Source organism: Anas platyrhynchos, chromosome 8 (assembly GCF_047663525.1).
Source record: "Anas platyrhynchos isolate ZD024472 breed Pekin duck chromosome 8, IASCAAS_PekinDuck_T2T, whole genome shotgun sequence".
NCBI lineage: Eukaryota > Metazoa > Chordata > Aves > Anseriformes > Anatidae > Anas > Anas platyrhynchos.
This window is the reverse complement of record NC_092594.1, coordinates 17,473,298-17,489,121: the sequence shown is the minus strand read 5'-3', so window position 1 is coordinate 17,489,121 and position 15,824 is coordinate 17,473,298. Positions and strand designations below refer to the sequence as shown.

At 49.4% G+C, this 15,824-nt stretch overlaps 1 protein-coding gene across 1 annotated transcript; it reads right to left on the bottom strand.

Moving 5' to 3' along the window:
* Positions 1–225: 225 nt before the first annotated feature.
* SCYL3 (SCY1 like pseudokinase 3) lies at positions 226–15,212 on the bottom strand. Its single transcript, XM_027463586.3, has 14 exons — positions 15,054–15,212; positions 13,102–13,394; positions 12,558–12,743; positions 11,815–11,928; positions 10,894–10,950; positions 9,982–10,084; positions 9,294–9,405; positions 8,563–8,640; positions 6,725–6,864; positions 5,808–5,995; positions 5,193–5,364; positions 3,278–3,421; positions 1,917–2,644; positions 226–663 (listed from the first exon to the last, which is right to left on the bottom strand). The coding sequence occupies exons 2-14, from the start codon at positions 13,264–13,266 to the stop codon at positions 601–603; spliced, it is 2,250 nt and encodes a 749-aa protein (XP_027319387.2). The 5' UTR covers positions 13,267–13,394; positions 15,054–15,212; the 3' UTR covers positions 226–600.
* Between the last annotated feature and the right edge of the window lie 612 nt (positions 15,213–15,824).

The following is a 15,824-nucleotide window of genomic DNA, read 5'->3' as shown; positions in this document are numbered from 1 at the left end:
TTTATTGGTCACAGTTAAGAGTAGAATGATTATGGTGCTTAAGTCCTTCACTGCACAGTTCCTAGCACCTTTCATGCAATCCACTGACAGAACTGTATAAACAGAAATAAATATACTGAGTAAGTTGTACATTCATCTTAAAATCAGCTTACAGCTAAAATGTTAGAAGCCAGTTCTAAGGGCTTGCTTTCTGGGGAAAAAAAAAAGGCACGTTAACCAAGTAACTCAGGGTAACTTTTGTTTATTGTCATCAGTTTTTCAGAGCAGGGATGAGTTCTGGAACAATCACTTACATCACTCGGCCTCCAGTAGTCCACCAACACACCTGTCGTGCTGTCCCTCTTTCCAGTAGCAGTGGCACGCACCACAGCTGGGCATATTGCTTGAGTGCAGGCCTCACCCCTGCAGTTTTTGGCACAGACTGGAAAGGAGCATCCAGTGCAAGAGGTCAGGCCCCCCAGGATCCTGCTGGCTGCTGCAGCAAGTGCCTGCCTTCTCCCAAAAGCAGCGCTGAGGTACTTATCCATTAGAGTGTGGAAGCAGCGACTTCTCTTACAGAATCCACCACACCATAAATTGCCTTTGTCTCTTTCAGTCCCGTTACCAGTTAGAATCATCTTCCCAGTTCAACTCCTCTTCTTCACCCCAGCCTGCAGCTTCAGCCTAGAATCACGTAAAATTACCAGCGTTAAGGTGTGCGTATGGTACTGCTGTACTTAACGCAGCCACAAGAGCCAGGTCCTACCCTGTGGGGCTTGTGGGGGCAGAGCAAGACATCCCGAATGCCTCAAGAGAAAGGCAGCCTCCTTTAGCACCTGGACTTACACAGAAAGCTGTAATAGGAGAAAGCCCCTCATAAAACGCAAAACCAAAGACAAAAAACAAACTAGCAGACTTTGTTACCCTTCCTTCCCCAAATTAAAGCAAGCATTGTTTTTATCACATCCACTTTCCATTACAAAAAGTATGCTATAATACAGGTGACTTCTTTCCCCTCCCATTAGGAAACAGCTGCTGTCCTGCCCAATGCTCCTTGGTCTCACCAGCCCCCTGACAGCAATTCTGCTGCTCCGACTACACTACACTAAGCAGAAAAATGAGGTCAATATCACACCAGTGCATTTAAAAATCAAGTGTGCCATATTCAAATGTTGTAAACAACCTTAGTTTAGATCCAAGGCTCCTCTCCCCATGCTACCTGCTACCCCTGTGGTAGCTCTCCTGAGGTGCAATTAGCAGAACAACTTGCAATCAACACCTGGTCCCTAACGGACTTAGATGATCAGGCAGGAGTGCTTCCCCTCCACCCAACAAACAAAAGCAGTCTCGGGAGTCTCAGAGATGGGGGCAGATAGAGCTACTTATAACCCTCATGGTCCTCTGAAATGGAAAAATGTCTCAGCTATTCCTCATGAGAACAAGGCATCCAAAAAGCTTCATTGTGTAACACAGCTGTTCTTGTTTCCTGGTCCTTTACTCACACTCCCACTAGGTTTTTCTAGAAGAGCCAGGAGCAACAAAGTCCTGAGCATCCTCTGTGATTGAAAGCCCTTTTTTCTTTGGGCTTAGTGGTATGTCTGTTCAGCAGACACTATCCAGCCTTGTTTCGCCTCCCATCTGACCAACCAAGACTCTCCCTAAATTACTTTAGGGTCCTCGCATGCAGGATATAGCAGCACAAACTAAAAAACAGAGGTAGAATTCAACACTGCTGACAGAGTAGCAGCCCATGGAATGACCTGGTGACCGATAAGATACATCACTCAGAACTCAGCATCCCGTATTCACAGGTAAAACCTCAACTGTACAGCCATGGCACTTCTCAGGCCATCTGCCCTCTGATTACAGAGCCTGCGCATGCTCTAGGATCCTCTCCAACATGCATTCATTTAACCCCACTGCCTATAGCCTCTTACCTCAATAATGTCAGCTGCTGCAAATTTGGAGGAAAACAGCGCATTCTGGGAGGCACCTTCTCTGCTGGATACTGCACCAGAGTGACTGGGAACAGCTGCTTCTGTCCTCGCTTCAGGTAAAATCAAGACAGCTGAAGAAGGTTTAATGTCTGGGGTCATGTCAGCAAACCAGTCCAGCTCAGGGTCCTGCACTGGTTTCCTCTTCACTTTAATTGTGAATTCTTCTCCTAGGCCAGGCTCCAGTGAAGACTTCAACCTTTCCTGAAAGGTTGTTTTTGGCAGCATAGTTTTCCCCAGTTGTTCCTGGCGGTCGCTATTCCAGCTATTCCCAGGGCAGGACTTCGTGGGGGGGCTCACTTTGAGGCTTTTGAATTCTTTGCTCAGCTGATGAGTACCTGGTGGAGGCCTCTGCATTTCAGCTGCATCAGCTCGTGTCACAGTGAGGCAGTTTCCTGAGGACAGTTCAGTACGAGGGCTGCTGGGCTCAAAGTCATCCCAAGGCTTCTCGTCCACATCACGTTCAGCAAAATAAGGTCCCACCCTGCCCTGCGGCTCTCGGGGCTGAATTTGGATGTTCACAGTTTTCTCAGTGTCCGTCTCCTCTGGCTCGCTCCAGTCCGGCCACTCCTCTGCTGGCCTTTCGGAGGTAGTCAAAGAGCTCCTGCTGCTCCCTAGCACATTAATGCTTCCAGGAACCCCATTCAGGGGCAGCTGAGTGCCTTGCTCACCTGTAGAAGATAAAGGTGTTATTTCAGAAGGGCAAAGGTGGAAACCAAGCTGACATCACCAGTAGCACCTGGCATGGAGATAAGCCAGCTGCCAGCTCAGAAAGTGGTGGTGATGTTCCAGAGCTAAGCTCCTCTCAAAGAAGCACAGCCAGCTTCCTGTTTGCAAAGGAGGCCTATCAATCGCAGAGCACTGGGGCAATAAAGGCTGACAGCTGAGAGGCATTAGGTGATAGAGAAGAGGCCATTAGAAGCCTGAAAAAAGGTCGTGAAAGTAAACTGAGCCAGCTTCTGAGGTCACAGAATGAGCTGACCTCCAAATGATCAGAGGCAACAGGCTGCTGCGGGGTATCTGCCAAGCTGTGGAGGGATAAAAAAGCACAGCAGAGAATTCATGATAAAGAAACACTCAAGGCTGGCCAGCCAGCAGTGTGTTGATAAATAAACACATCAAGACTCCCAAATACTACTCCCTAGGAACTCCCAAGTTCATGCTTGTGTTTCTTCACTGTTACCTCCTATGGTTCACTGAATCTCTTTCAGATCAGCACATGGTGAAAATTAACATTTTTCAAGCAACCCCTCATTTGTAGGACACTTGATTTCTAGGCAGGAAGAGCTAGGACAAAGGTTTACCTGTCTTTAAAGCCAGTGGATTGTCTTGTTGCACAGAATGCTTCTTGACAGGTGCATTTCCAGAGATGGGGAGCAAGCTAGAATTGTTCTTCAAGGGCCGAGAGGTTTGATTTCTCCGATTGCTTCCAACATGACTGGGTGAGTCTGCAGGGACAGAAGAAAAGAAAGGCCACCAAGTCCGTCAGATGTGTTCTGTCTTGGTTGAAACTGCCTGCAGCATTAGAATCTTGTTTACTGGAGACAAGCAATGCCAAATGAAGACTGGCATTGCAATGCAACAGCTGCACCCCTGATCCGTATATAATACTCCTCTGTTCCTACAGCCTGCAGCTCTTGCCAGAACAAACTTTAGGCAACTGTAAGCGGTCAGTTTTTGCTGCTATGTTGTTTCAAGAAACGCACACTGAACAAACATTATGATCTGCACAGATGTTTGAAAATGCTGTCTGCCACCTGGCTGGATCCATTTGGACACATGGCAACGTGGATCTCAGGATCTGCCTCTCTTACAAAAGCACAGCAGTGACAGTCACAACAAGCTGAAGCATAAGCGAAGCCCTGACACCACACAAACTTCTGATTTATGCTTGGACACGAGCAAAGCAGCTCACCCTCTACCCCAAAGGCTGTTCGATGGCCTCTCTTGTATCATACCCTAGGTACTCTGAAGCGCACTCGGAAGCTGCACAGGGCGGGTTTGTTCCCCTGGGCATGACAGCTTGGCAAGTGTCTTCTTCCAGCTCGTTTCAAGGAGCTGCAGCATATTGTCAAGGACAGCAAAGGTTCACCAGCACTGGCTCGGCTGTGTCCCTGCTCCCACCCCTGCAGCCCAGTCAGGGTTGAAACGACGCGGCTTGGGCTGCTGCTGCCGCTGCCTCCCCGTGGCAGCCGTGCCTGCCCAGGCGAGGGGTCACCAGCACAGCCAGGGACACGGAGCCTGGGGTACACACAACACGACCCCTCGACACAGGGTACAGCCTTTTAGGGGCTTGAGCAAACATCTCATTAAGCCTCATGTATTTAGCATTTTGGTTTTCACTCCCTGTTGAGGACAGAGTTGTTTTGTTTTGTTTTGCTTTTCCCTCTTCCATCAGGAGTTAAATCAGGTTTAATTTTAAATATACTCTGAAAGATAAATCAGTTCTTAACATGCAAGCTGAAGGTTTTCATTTACTACATTCTACTAAAATAAAGAAAACTAATGCAATGAACCATCCACAGATTTTAATGAAGGGTGGTAGTTGTCAGTACACACATAATCAGGACGAAAACATGCTTAGATTGATCACTATCATGCACTTTGTTTGGTATCTACACTTTGTGTCTAAAGTCGAGCATTGCTGATCCTTCCCTCCCGTTATAAGCATTCCTATATCCAGAAAAGCTTTCCCTGAGTACACTTGGCTCCAAGTTATCTAGCAGGCGCAGGGACTACTTTCTTCATTTGGATTAGCTGAAAAGCCTCCAGAGAGCTGAGAAAATAGGGAAGTTCGTATTCCTTTTCCAATCTACAAATAGAAATTGGGGGGAAGAGGATGAGATTTACTGTTTTTAAAAAACATGAAGGACATGAGGGAATATTAAATAACTACCTAGCTGTAAGTACGTAAGTCCTACAGTAGGGCAGTGTAGTTCTTCTACCAAAGATAAACACAACTGAATATAATCTCTTCTGCACACAGAGCTTATTAAATGAAGACTTTTCCATGTATTTCCTGTATTTAAACTACTTTCAGATAACATTTTATGTTACCAATTCTGCATCTGCTAACATTCAGCACCTAATTTAGAATTAAAGTTTAGCTGCAAATTAACTTTTCTTCAAATGAAAGAGTAATCAATAAAAAAATTCTGCCTAAGCTGCTTGGACACAACATGCAAGAATCATGAGAGCACTCAAGACTGTATCATTTACCTTCTGGGGAGAGATCAGCAGTTTTCATGAAACTCGGTGCAGAGCTTTTGAAAATCTTCGTTCTTTCACCACCTACAACTACTTCAGGCCCAAGGAGGGAGACGAGAACTGCTAAGCTGTGCAGAGTTATTGCCACGATGGCGTCACTAGTATCTCGAAGGCCCAGCAATACCTGCACCAAGAACAGAAAATTCTGCTTTTTCACTTTTTTTCTCTATACATTTGCAGCACATCTCATTGCTAAAATCCCCCACAGCTCTTAGCAGATTCTAGACATGACTGCATACCAGAAAATCAGCCTTCCACTTTGTGTTACAAGCTAAAGAGAGTGGCCCATCCTAGTGCTTGGTGAGCTTAGTCTCATCTCGTGTTGTGAGGCTGCCAGTCAAGGCCGACAGGTAGCAGCACAAGGGGTGTGTGACAGAGGGCACCAGGTTTAACAAAGCTGGTATTCCAAATCAGGGTGGGGTGTAAGGGTTAGGGCTTGCATAAAAAGGAGGTTGAAAACTGTTTTTTGCCAGCACTGAGTGCTTAGTTGTGAGCTAAGAGTCAACCCTAACAGTAAGAACCCCATATTGTTGGATATACGCCATTTATTATTTTCCTGTCCTTAACCTGTGGCAATATGATGTTTTTCAACTCTTCCCGAGAGAATAGTTCTGCATAGGCATGAATGTGAGACAGCAACACCATTCGAACGTGCTCCTCGTGAACCTCAAATAGCTTCAGCAGCACAGGAATCACGTGAGTCTGGAACAAGGCTGGCGACAGGAGGCAGCTGGTCTGGCTTTCTCCAGTTTGCTCTGGGGGAAGAGAGGTGGAGATGGGGAAAGGCTGCTTTGCAAACCAGAGGCAGCTTCCCAAAAGCTATTCAGTGAGAGACTGTCACAGCTGAGACCCACGGCGTCACCCCACTGCCAGGTCTGACTCTGTTACCTGCCGAGGATGTCAGAGGAGATGGGAGGGAGGAGAGGCAGCCGTGCCATTATCCGTGGCCTTACACCAACGGCTCCAAATACGTCATGTCAGACAGTCACGAGCTGCACTGCTTGGCTCACAGACCCCATGTTATTTAGGAAAAACTCTGAGAGGAAGCAAGCAGCAGGGACAGAGGCAGCTGGGGACCCAGCAAGACATCCTGAACGCTCCCCCTTAGAGAGGGCAGAAGGGCCTGAGCACCCTTACAGGAGATCGACTGCAGTGACAGAAATAAAAAGGGCAAGGAGGGGTAGGGGAAAAGGGAGAAGGAAGACGTGCAGTGAGACACTGAGAGCCTGGGGTGGGCACGTGGTGTGAGATTTAAACACAGGAAAGAGCCCAGGCAACTTCTAATTCTCTCCCACCATCAGCAGAGCAACAGAAGTACTTGAAATGGGGAAGCCCAGGTAACTCTTCTCCTCTCCAGTTCTTTACTTTACAGTGTTTGTTCTGCTTAAACAAACAAAGCTATTTCCTTGATTCAATGGAGTGACCACTCTGAATTCATTCCAAACTTGTTGGTGATATTTTTGAAGAAAATATTTAAAGGTCACCTTTCTTTGGACCCAGCAGATGAGGAAGAAAACTCTTGACAGCTACAGGTTCTGCAAACACGAGCTGGTTGAGTAGTAGAGGCACCAGTCGTGATGCTATCAGCTCCTCTGACAAGCCAGCCACCCTGTCCAGCAGGAATCTGTGTTCCGGGAGAGAGCAATTAGTATCAAGGCAGCCTCCCATGCATTTATGACTGTTTCCCTCAATATCGTCTACCCTTCTTTTTTGGGTCTGACGTGTCTCCTTAAAGACAAAGTCCTATCACAGCTTCTCACCGTGCGCGTACACTAAGCTAAGGATGTGGCTCTGCTCCTGACTGAGACTTTCAGGCAATAAGATAAACCATGAGCGAGTAAGGAAACATCCAGAGACATATCCTCTAAAACTCAGTGCCCAGATCACACAGCTTGTCAAAAACACATCCAGGAGCACAGCTGCAAATGCAGCTGGCACATGAAGGCTTCTCCACACTCAGCAGCTGTCCCCTCTGCTGTGTCACAGCGCCCAGATCTCAGTGCTGGCAGCTCACGTGAGGCACTACAGCGTTAAAACTGCAGAATAGACTTGTTCCCTCACCCCACAACCCAGTGCATCACAATCATTTTTCTACTGCTCGAGTACAGGCAATCTTGCCTACCACATAAGGGAAGTTTCCCTTGCAAAAAGGGAACCCCACTTTGAAACCACATCCACCTACTGCATCCTAGAGGTGGCCAGCAGAGCATGCTTTGGGTTTATTTAAGTCACGAGTGATTTTGTGCAACTGCTCTTGTAGAATTTTCATTTTTAAATATCAGTAGCTGTTTTTCTCTAGGTTTTTCTCTAGGTTTGGAGAGATTGAGATCAATATTCCCCCTGCTGTGAAAGCACCTGCACCTGTTAAGGGGCAGTACTGCCGTGTCTTTTAACAAAGTATTTGTTCCCTCCTTCAGCAAACACTGCTGCTACAGAGATGGTTGCAACGGTTCTGCATGCTCCTGCTAAGATCTCCTTTCTCTTCTTTTCCCACTGAGTCCCAAACAAGTAAAATCAAACTGGTGTTAGAAGTATAGAACAATGCAAAATAGAAGAAGAAAGAAAAACTCAACTTCTCCCCTTTTCAGGCCCAGATAATGCCATGACTACAGGGAAACTTCTAGAGAACTCTTGGGCACCGTGACAATAGGGTTTTCTGCAGATGCTGCACTTCTGCAGCTTCGACATTCATTACAGAAAACAGCTTTACCCAGAGAAGGCTGGGACCAAAGATTAATTCCCCCAACATGTCTTGAAAACTCTCATTAACAGTTTACAAGATCTGCCTAAATGAAAGCAATTTTCAGCCTCAAGGCATCTGGTGCTAGATTTCACTGTTTACAAAGTCACATCCAAAATAAAGCCACTTCCAAGAATGGTGTGAGGGAAGAATTCTTTTCTTCTTCCACATTGAAAGAAATTCTCTGATATTTTATACTCTGAAACCGGGTAAGCAGATAGCCTTTGTGTAACGCAGCAGGACCCTCAGACAGCTCCAGTGAGGAGCCAGAGGACAGGCTGGTCTCCAGATTGTGCAGACAAAGCTGTGACACCACGCTGCCTCCCCTACCACAGCACTACGGCAGATCAATGTGCTTCTAAAATGATGCCTGCTTAGCCACAGCGCAGCACTACAGACAGTGCTGCTAAAGGGGGTGGAAGAAAACACAAATCATTACAGAGCAAACAATATTCTGCCAAAGCAAGCAAAATCTGGCACCCAAGGAAGTATCTCCCTGGCCACTAGCCTTCCCCTGACACCCTAATCTGACAGAAGCATTTCTCAGATAAGTAGCTTCCATGTTACAGTTCCTTCACTTACTTGAAAAATTCAGTTTTTTCCTCCTCAGATTTTACTGTTAAGGTCTTCAGAAAGTTCACAACTTCCAGAAAATCATTCCTAAGAACAAAAAAAGGAGGCTGTCAGGCATGTTGATGCTTACACCACCCACCACTAAGAGCCTGCAGATCCCTGTCCTTTCAGCAGACAGAAGCAGAAAGGGGAATACAACTCAAAAGCTGGTGGACCAGGAATGTCGGCGTGGCAGTCTGACCAGTTACCCAACAGCTGCACCTGCACAGCGCCACGCTTTGAAGTCAGCAAATTCACGGGGCACCAGCTGCCTCTCAGCACCCTCCCAGGGCAAGAAGCAGAAGGAAATGCCACCTCACGCTAACGCCACCACCCAGACAGCACCTCGGTGACAGCAGACAGATGCGTGGATTATCTCAGAGCGCACTTAGCTCAAGTTGTACCTCTAACAATTTTATCTTCCCACTGCCTCCCTGAGCTTGGGGCAATCCAACAGGCTGCATGTGGCAAGGGGACAGACTTCTGTCCCCGGTGCTGACTCAGAGACTCACGTGGAAGGCTGATAATGCCTTCGTAATTTAAGGAGTCTCTGTCAAAGGGCCCTGTACGAGGCAGCGATCCAGGCCACGCTTCCCATCAGATAAGTAACACCGTCACAAAACACAGGTGTTGCACACTTGCAACACAGCAGTAAGCACTACCAAGACGTACCAAGAGAGGCGAGGAATTTCTTTCCTTACCTGAAGAACTCGTGGGACAACAGGCTGGACAATGGTGGTCGACACTTGGGATCCGGATTCAGCAGCGTACAGTGCAAGGTTTGCTGAAAGCTGGAGAGAATATCTGCTGAAACTGAAAGCCAGAGCACCTACAATTAGATTTCTCTCTCACCACTGGGCAAACTATGTTCAGGAGTCCTCCACCCCTCTTGAAAACTTACTTTTAGAAGCTCTGTTTGATAGTAAAATTGCTCATAGTTGCTCCCAATGGAAGAGAAGAGAGCATTTCCACCTCTCTCCCTAAGCTGTGTGGCTATCAGGGCATCAAGGAGTGTTACTGTCCTCTGAGCTTTTTGTTCTTTCTCTGCTAGTAGGCAGCAGCCCCCACTCAGCTGTGTCCCTAACCCTTGCTCCAGTGGCTGCTGGGGCAGAACCACGCAAATCTCCGCTGCAGAGCGGATTTGGGAGTGCTTGTGTTGCAGGGGCTTTTGCATGTGCTCCAGCCACACCTGCCCACATTCAAATGCAGCGAGATGGGGAAACAGGAGGTGCTGAGGTCTGGATTTTAGCCTAGCAAACACAAAGAACAGTGGTGGACACTACACCTGTGGCGCATGTGTCAGCTCCAGCAAGCAAATGCCTTTGGTGACACATGCAAGGAAAAAGCCAGACAGGTCTGTACACAGCAAACAAACGTGTCAATCCTCACCCTGATCGTTTAGGACCGTCAGGAGGCTTTCAACCATTGTTCCAAACGCGTAGGCGTCCCTTGCATGCCCATAGCTGCTGGGCAGAATTTTGAAATCTGCAGACTGGGGAAAGAAAAAAAACAACAAAAAACACAAGATTAGCAAAGCAGTTTATAAAATACTTGGTAGTTGCCACAGCTCTCTGTGCCCTCCCCCGTATATACTCTCTAATTCTTTTTATATCAACAAAGCTCCACCAAGTACCCTACATGTAGAGCATTATGCCAAAATAATAATAATTAAAAAAAAAAAAAAAAAACAAGTGCAAAAACAAAACCCAAACAACAGCAAAAGCCACACATCTACCAGGGAATTTACAACCCAAAGGAGCAACCACGTCACGATGCAACAACTCCCCCATGAATACACACGGCAATTACAAGTCAACAACTTTCAGCATTTCTATGGAAACAGGTGTTAATCAGAGAGAGCTCCTCTAGGATAAGCAACTTAGAGGATATTTCATAGATGTAAGATGACTTCAAGTGGAGAAAAAGAGCTGTGTGAGAGCTACGCAACTGTGAGACCACAGCGAACCTGGCAATCTCAGCAACTACTCTTACTTTCGCAAAGCATTAGCAATTTAAAAGCATTAAAGCTGCAACGCAAAGTGACTGAAAAAAAAACATTTCAAGAGCCTGCTATTTCATCCCTCCTCATTCATGATTTCACTTCTCTGTACCCAACGCCATACCCAGACCAAGGACAGGAGGGAAGGGGAAGGAAAAAAGGAACAGAATAAACCCCAGATATTATTCAATAGCCACTTCCTCCCATTCAGAGGCAAGGGAACAGAATGTGTGAATGAAAACAAAATGATTTTCTGAACGTGACACCAGCTCCAAGCTCTGCCGGGAAGTCGCGGTACCCACCATCTCCTCGCACGGGATGCACGACTGGTCTCGGACCGACTTGACGTGGCAGAGGAACTGCAAGGGGAAAAGGGAGACGTGAGCTGCCCCCGTGGCTCAGCTGGGCCATGCAGCAGGAACGAACCCCCCTCTGTGGGCCAGGACTGAACCTGTGGCCAGAGGCCAGTCCTGGCCCTTCAGCTCATGCCCAGGGCAGGCCACACTTCACTCTGCCTGCAGGGAAGCACAAAGCAGTAGGTGGGAAGCAGCAGGCTGGCAGAAAACTCCAGGGCATCACAACCAACTCGTCCCATTAGGTCTTAGGTCCTGTCATCCCTGCATGATCCATCTGGGCAGGGCAAGGATTTAATGTCCTTCCCCAGGCGGATTTTACTGCTGCGCTCTTTGCATTGTTGTGCACCACCACGCACAATCCCTTCTGAAAGGTGATACATGCCTGGGACACTCCGCGCGGTTTGGGAAGGATTTGTGGACCCTCTGGGAGAAAAGGCAATCTAGTGCTGCTGTACCGTGCCAGGCTGCAGCAATGACTCTGCACAGCACGCAGCAGCAAGCAAACCACTTTTTCCGCCAAGACCAGCAACAAGCAATGAAGATGCCAGCAGCAAAAGCTAGGGTTGTTTACATTATTTTTGTATTGATTTATTTTAACTTAGGATCTTCCCGCTGCACACTAAAGTTTTGGGTTTTGGTTTTTAATCAGTTCAGAGGAGCAAAGATTTCTCCCTCTCCCCAGTCTTAATCTACCCTCCAGCCAACTGCCTCCCTTAGAAAAGTGGCTGCTTTCTGCCTGATGGGGAATTAGTTTCAGTTTCTGTAGATTCTGTTTTTTATAGGAAGCGTCCCTAGAGCAAAAGCTCAGGTGAGAGCTGGAGGTGAGCCCTCTCCCTGCACCCAAGGGACACTTTGAAGGGCTCTTACCTCTGGGGTGGCTTCGTTGAAGTTGCACACTGTTTCCATTCCTCCCAGTTTCCAGTGCCCATCCTCGCTTACAAACACAGATGATAAACAGACATTGTTATGCGTTAGGTTTCCCTGAAAAAAAAAAAAAAGGATAACAGATGTAAAATCTTAATCAGTGCTAATGAGGTGCCACGAGGAACTGAGGAAAAGCTGCCAAAAGCACACGATTCTACAAATCCTTCAGGATTTTGTAGGTGACTAGCAGATATCGTGCAGAATGGCTGGGGTTTTAGAGCAGACAAAATTCTGTCACAGCCCCTGCAATGCAATTCTAACTCCAGAGAAAACCAACTGTGAACACAAAGCTCGAGAGCTACAGTCAGAGCTGGAATTAAGATTCAGCCCTGGACAAACACACAATGTTTGTCCAGGAGGAGCAACGACACCAATCGCTGACCTGTGGCAACAGCTGTAAGTCAAGGCACAAACAGAGAAACCATTTCATTAAGTACAAAGCACTGCAAGCAGGTCTCAACTCATGAGCTTTACGCCCTAGAACCACACCGTTTTGAACTACCCTTCTTTCTAAAAAGCAGGCAATGCCTTCAGCAATTGCAGCCTAAAAAAACCACGTGGTGTGGGTCTGTCTTTTTGTGAGGAACCAGGCATGAGCCAGTCACCCAGGCAAGCCCAGTGAGGACATTCCCTGGCACGTGCCACCCAGCTCCCACCAAAGTCTGACGGCTGCTGCTGGCACTTACCCTGTCATGGAGGAAAATGAGCGCCAGCAACACATCGTAGATCCCTGCGCAGATTTCTGCAGAAGAGAGCGACTCCAGGACCATCTCCAAAGGCTTCACGCGTTCGGTAACCAGGTGGATCCCATTGGCTTCCACAGTACAGGAAAGGAAGCGCAGAAGGCAAGGGTGGCGCAAGGTTTTCAGGTGCTTCCAGAAACAAAGACATCCGTTAGACCTCATCCAAGCTGCAGAGGTCGGCCGTACAGCTTTAGCCACATTTTCTGCTTGAGTTGAGACAGCCCACCCCTGCTCCTCACCAAACCCTCAGCACGCTCACTGCAAAATATTCCATAATACATCTAGAAACAAAGTCTTACACGGAAGAACAAACGTGGTACTTTAAGTAAGGTCTGGCTTAGAAAGCCTCTGACTTGGAAAGCTCTGCCAGGGGCAGCTCTGAGCGCTTCTCCTTCCCTTACCCCCAAAAATCCAACCCTCAGTGACCGATCCCACCCCTCCCAGAACACGGAGGAATGACTCCCTCCAGGCACGCTCGCTCCAGTACCTTGGCAGCTTTATGAACTGTGTCTTCGTTCTCCTGCTTGTACACGAAGACGGAAGCCAGCTTGCCATCTTGCAGCACGGCTGGATAGATGGTGTGTCCGGTTGGCAGCGTGAAGGGCGGCTCTTCCAGCGTGTAGCTCTTTAAAGCGCTGTTCTCCGAGCCCATCACTCGCGGCGTTAGGCCGTTGGAGAGTTTCCCTCTCGATGACAAACAGGCCCGTGGGTGAAGGCAGGTTTTTCTTCAGGCGGACTCAGCTCTGGCAGGCACTTTTCAGTTCACTTTCGGAGCATTTTCTGCAAAGCATGAGACAGCCATGAAGAACCTCATCCCGTCAGCACCTCCTCCTTTGGGTTAAGGACAAGAACACACTCCCCATCATCAGAGTGTCCACAAGCAGGTTCAGATCAACAGGCAGGAAGTGTTCTACCCATGGAAGCAGGACTACACCCTGCTGCAGGCAGCAACACGGTGGCACAGTGGCTGCAGAAACACAACCTGTTCTGAACAGGACGGGGCTCAGCCCCTGGAGCTCTCCTGCCAGGCCCTAACCTGCAGCAAGCTTTCCTCCGACCGCCTTCCTTCCTTCCATCTGCAATGCTCCATCTGCCCGCCAGCCCTTCCTCCTTCCCACTGCCTCTGTGAGGAAGAGGCTGACAGATTTCTGTGCCACTTCCTTGCACGCAGAGCTGGTAAAACAAACACGCTGATTGCAGAGGCTCTTTTGGAAAACACTGACAGAGCATGTGCTCCGCAACCAGCCTGCTGATCAAAGGCTACAGCTGAGATCCTGACAACTGCTCTGCGCACACCCGTTGGCAAATGATCTTCAATAATGAGAGCAAAACCCGATTTCAGGAAAAGTGGGAAAAACATTGCTCACCCCGAGCATATTTTTTGAAACTGCAGAACTGCTTTGGGGTGGTTGTTTCCAGCCATGACCCGGGCCTCCAGGAAGGCAACAACGCAGGAGTCTGTCAGCTCGCTGTCGGAGCTGTTCCTGCAGAGCTTCTGCCCCAGCCTTGTGTTCAGCCTTGCCGGGAGCGCCAACCTTAGCAGGGCCGGGTGTATTTTGAAAAGTTTTTCTGGTTTGTTTTTTTTTTGGTTTCCCGGTTTATTTTCACTGTTTTGGTCAAGAATTGGTTATCTTAATAATTCCCACAACCAAAGAAAACGAAAGAAAAGTGTGCTATATTTAAACATGTCAGGATCTAATGTTTTCATTAAATATAAAATACACTGACTTGATAAAGCACTAGTCAAAAAGCACTAGCAAGAAATAGAACAGGATTTTCTTGACAGACAGAGGGTGTTACTTCCTCCCCCGGTGACAAGAGTGCTCTCTAGGCAGGAGGCTGGTTTCACAGAGTTACAGGAGATGCTCGCACCTCACGGACCCATCTCTGACAGCCGCTGCCCTGTGACACGCCGGCAGCCGCAGCTCCAGGAACGAGCCACACGAATGTGTTAGATAGGGAACCTGAAAGCATTACAGCTTTAACTGATGGAACAGAGCTTAACCCTCCAGATTGCACCAGGTGGGCGTAAAACGCCTGCTACAGCCCGTGTTTTATTTGTAAATCGCGCTTGTGTGCTCTGACCCACCTGAAACCCACCCCGGAGCTCCCTGTGGCTCCATCCCCTCTAGCCTCAGGGCTGGACGTGCCCTGATCCTGTCACCGAAGGTTGTTTTGTGCAACCTTCAGGAAAGCCGCGGGGCTCAGCCACAGGTGAGGAGGAGACGCGGCCAGACGGCTCCAAAAGGCTCCTCCAGGAGCTCCCAGGCGCTGGCAGCGCCCTGAGGCCGGCGGGACGAGGCCTCCGAGCACCGTCCCCACAGCCGAGCCCCGCGGGCAGCTCGGCCTCCCCCGCTCCCCCCCCACACAGCTCCACCCGGGTCCCCCCTCACCCCCTCACCGCCCCCCGGCCCTCCTCAGCCCCCCGAAGCCCCGCACCTGCAGGCAGCGGCCGGGCCGGGAGCTGCCGCCGCGCCCCGCCGCCCGCTGCCGCCCTCACGGAGCCGCCGCTGAGGCAGCTTCCGGCAGCGCGGGGGCGGGAACAGGAGGAGGAGGAGGAGGAGGAGGAGCGGCCGCCATCTTGAGCGAGGGCGCGGCCACCATTTTGGTTGCGGGCGGAGTCGCCTCAGCCCAGCCCCTCTGCTGCCACTGCCACTGCCACAGGGGGGTTACAGCCCAGCCCTGTGCCCCCACGTCCCGCAGCTGGGGCTCAGCAGTCCCTCACACTGAACGTCCCGTTAGCAGAAGCACTCACCAGCACACCACAGCCACTGGGGCTTCTGGCTTCGCTCTGCTCGCTTTAACCTTGGGAAGCCAGAAAGAGGCAGGGCTGAGGTTTCATGGGTCACCAACACAACGCCAGCGCCACGTCCAAGGTGCACAACAATTAGCCCCAAGGGCTAATCCCGTCCTCTGCTCATTTTCCTTTACCCCGTGCCTCCCTGCCACAGCACTACACTGAAAGGAGCCGTGTGCGTGTAGGGTACAGACCCCAAGTGTACGGGGACAAGGTGTCCCCACCCTGGTGCACAGCCCCAGCTGCAGCCCCTGAGCTCATTCCCTTCCAGCTCCCCTTGCGGGGTCGCCGCTCAGCCCCACACCATCACCCCCGGGAGCACAGCCACAGGGGGTGACGGGGCGAGAGCTGTGGAGGCGAGGCAGGTGGTCTCTGCCTGACAGCTCTTCTGGTGGCGTAACCCGTGCATCGTA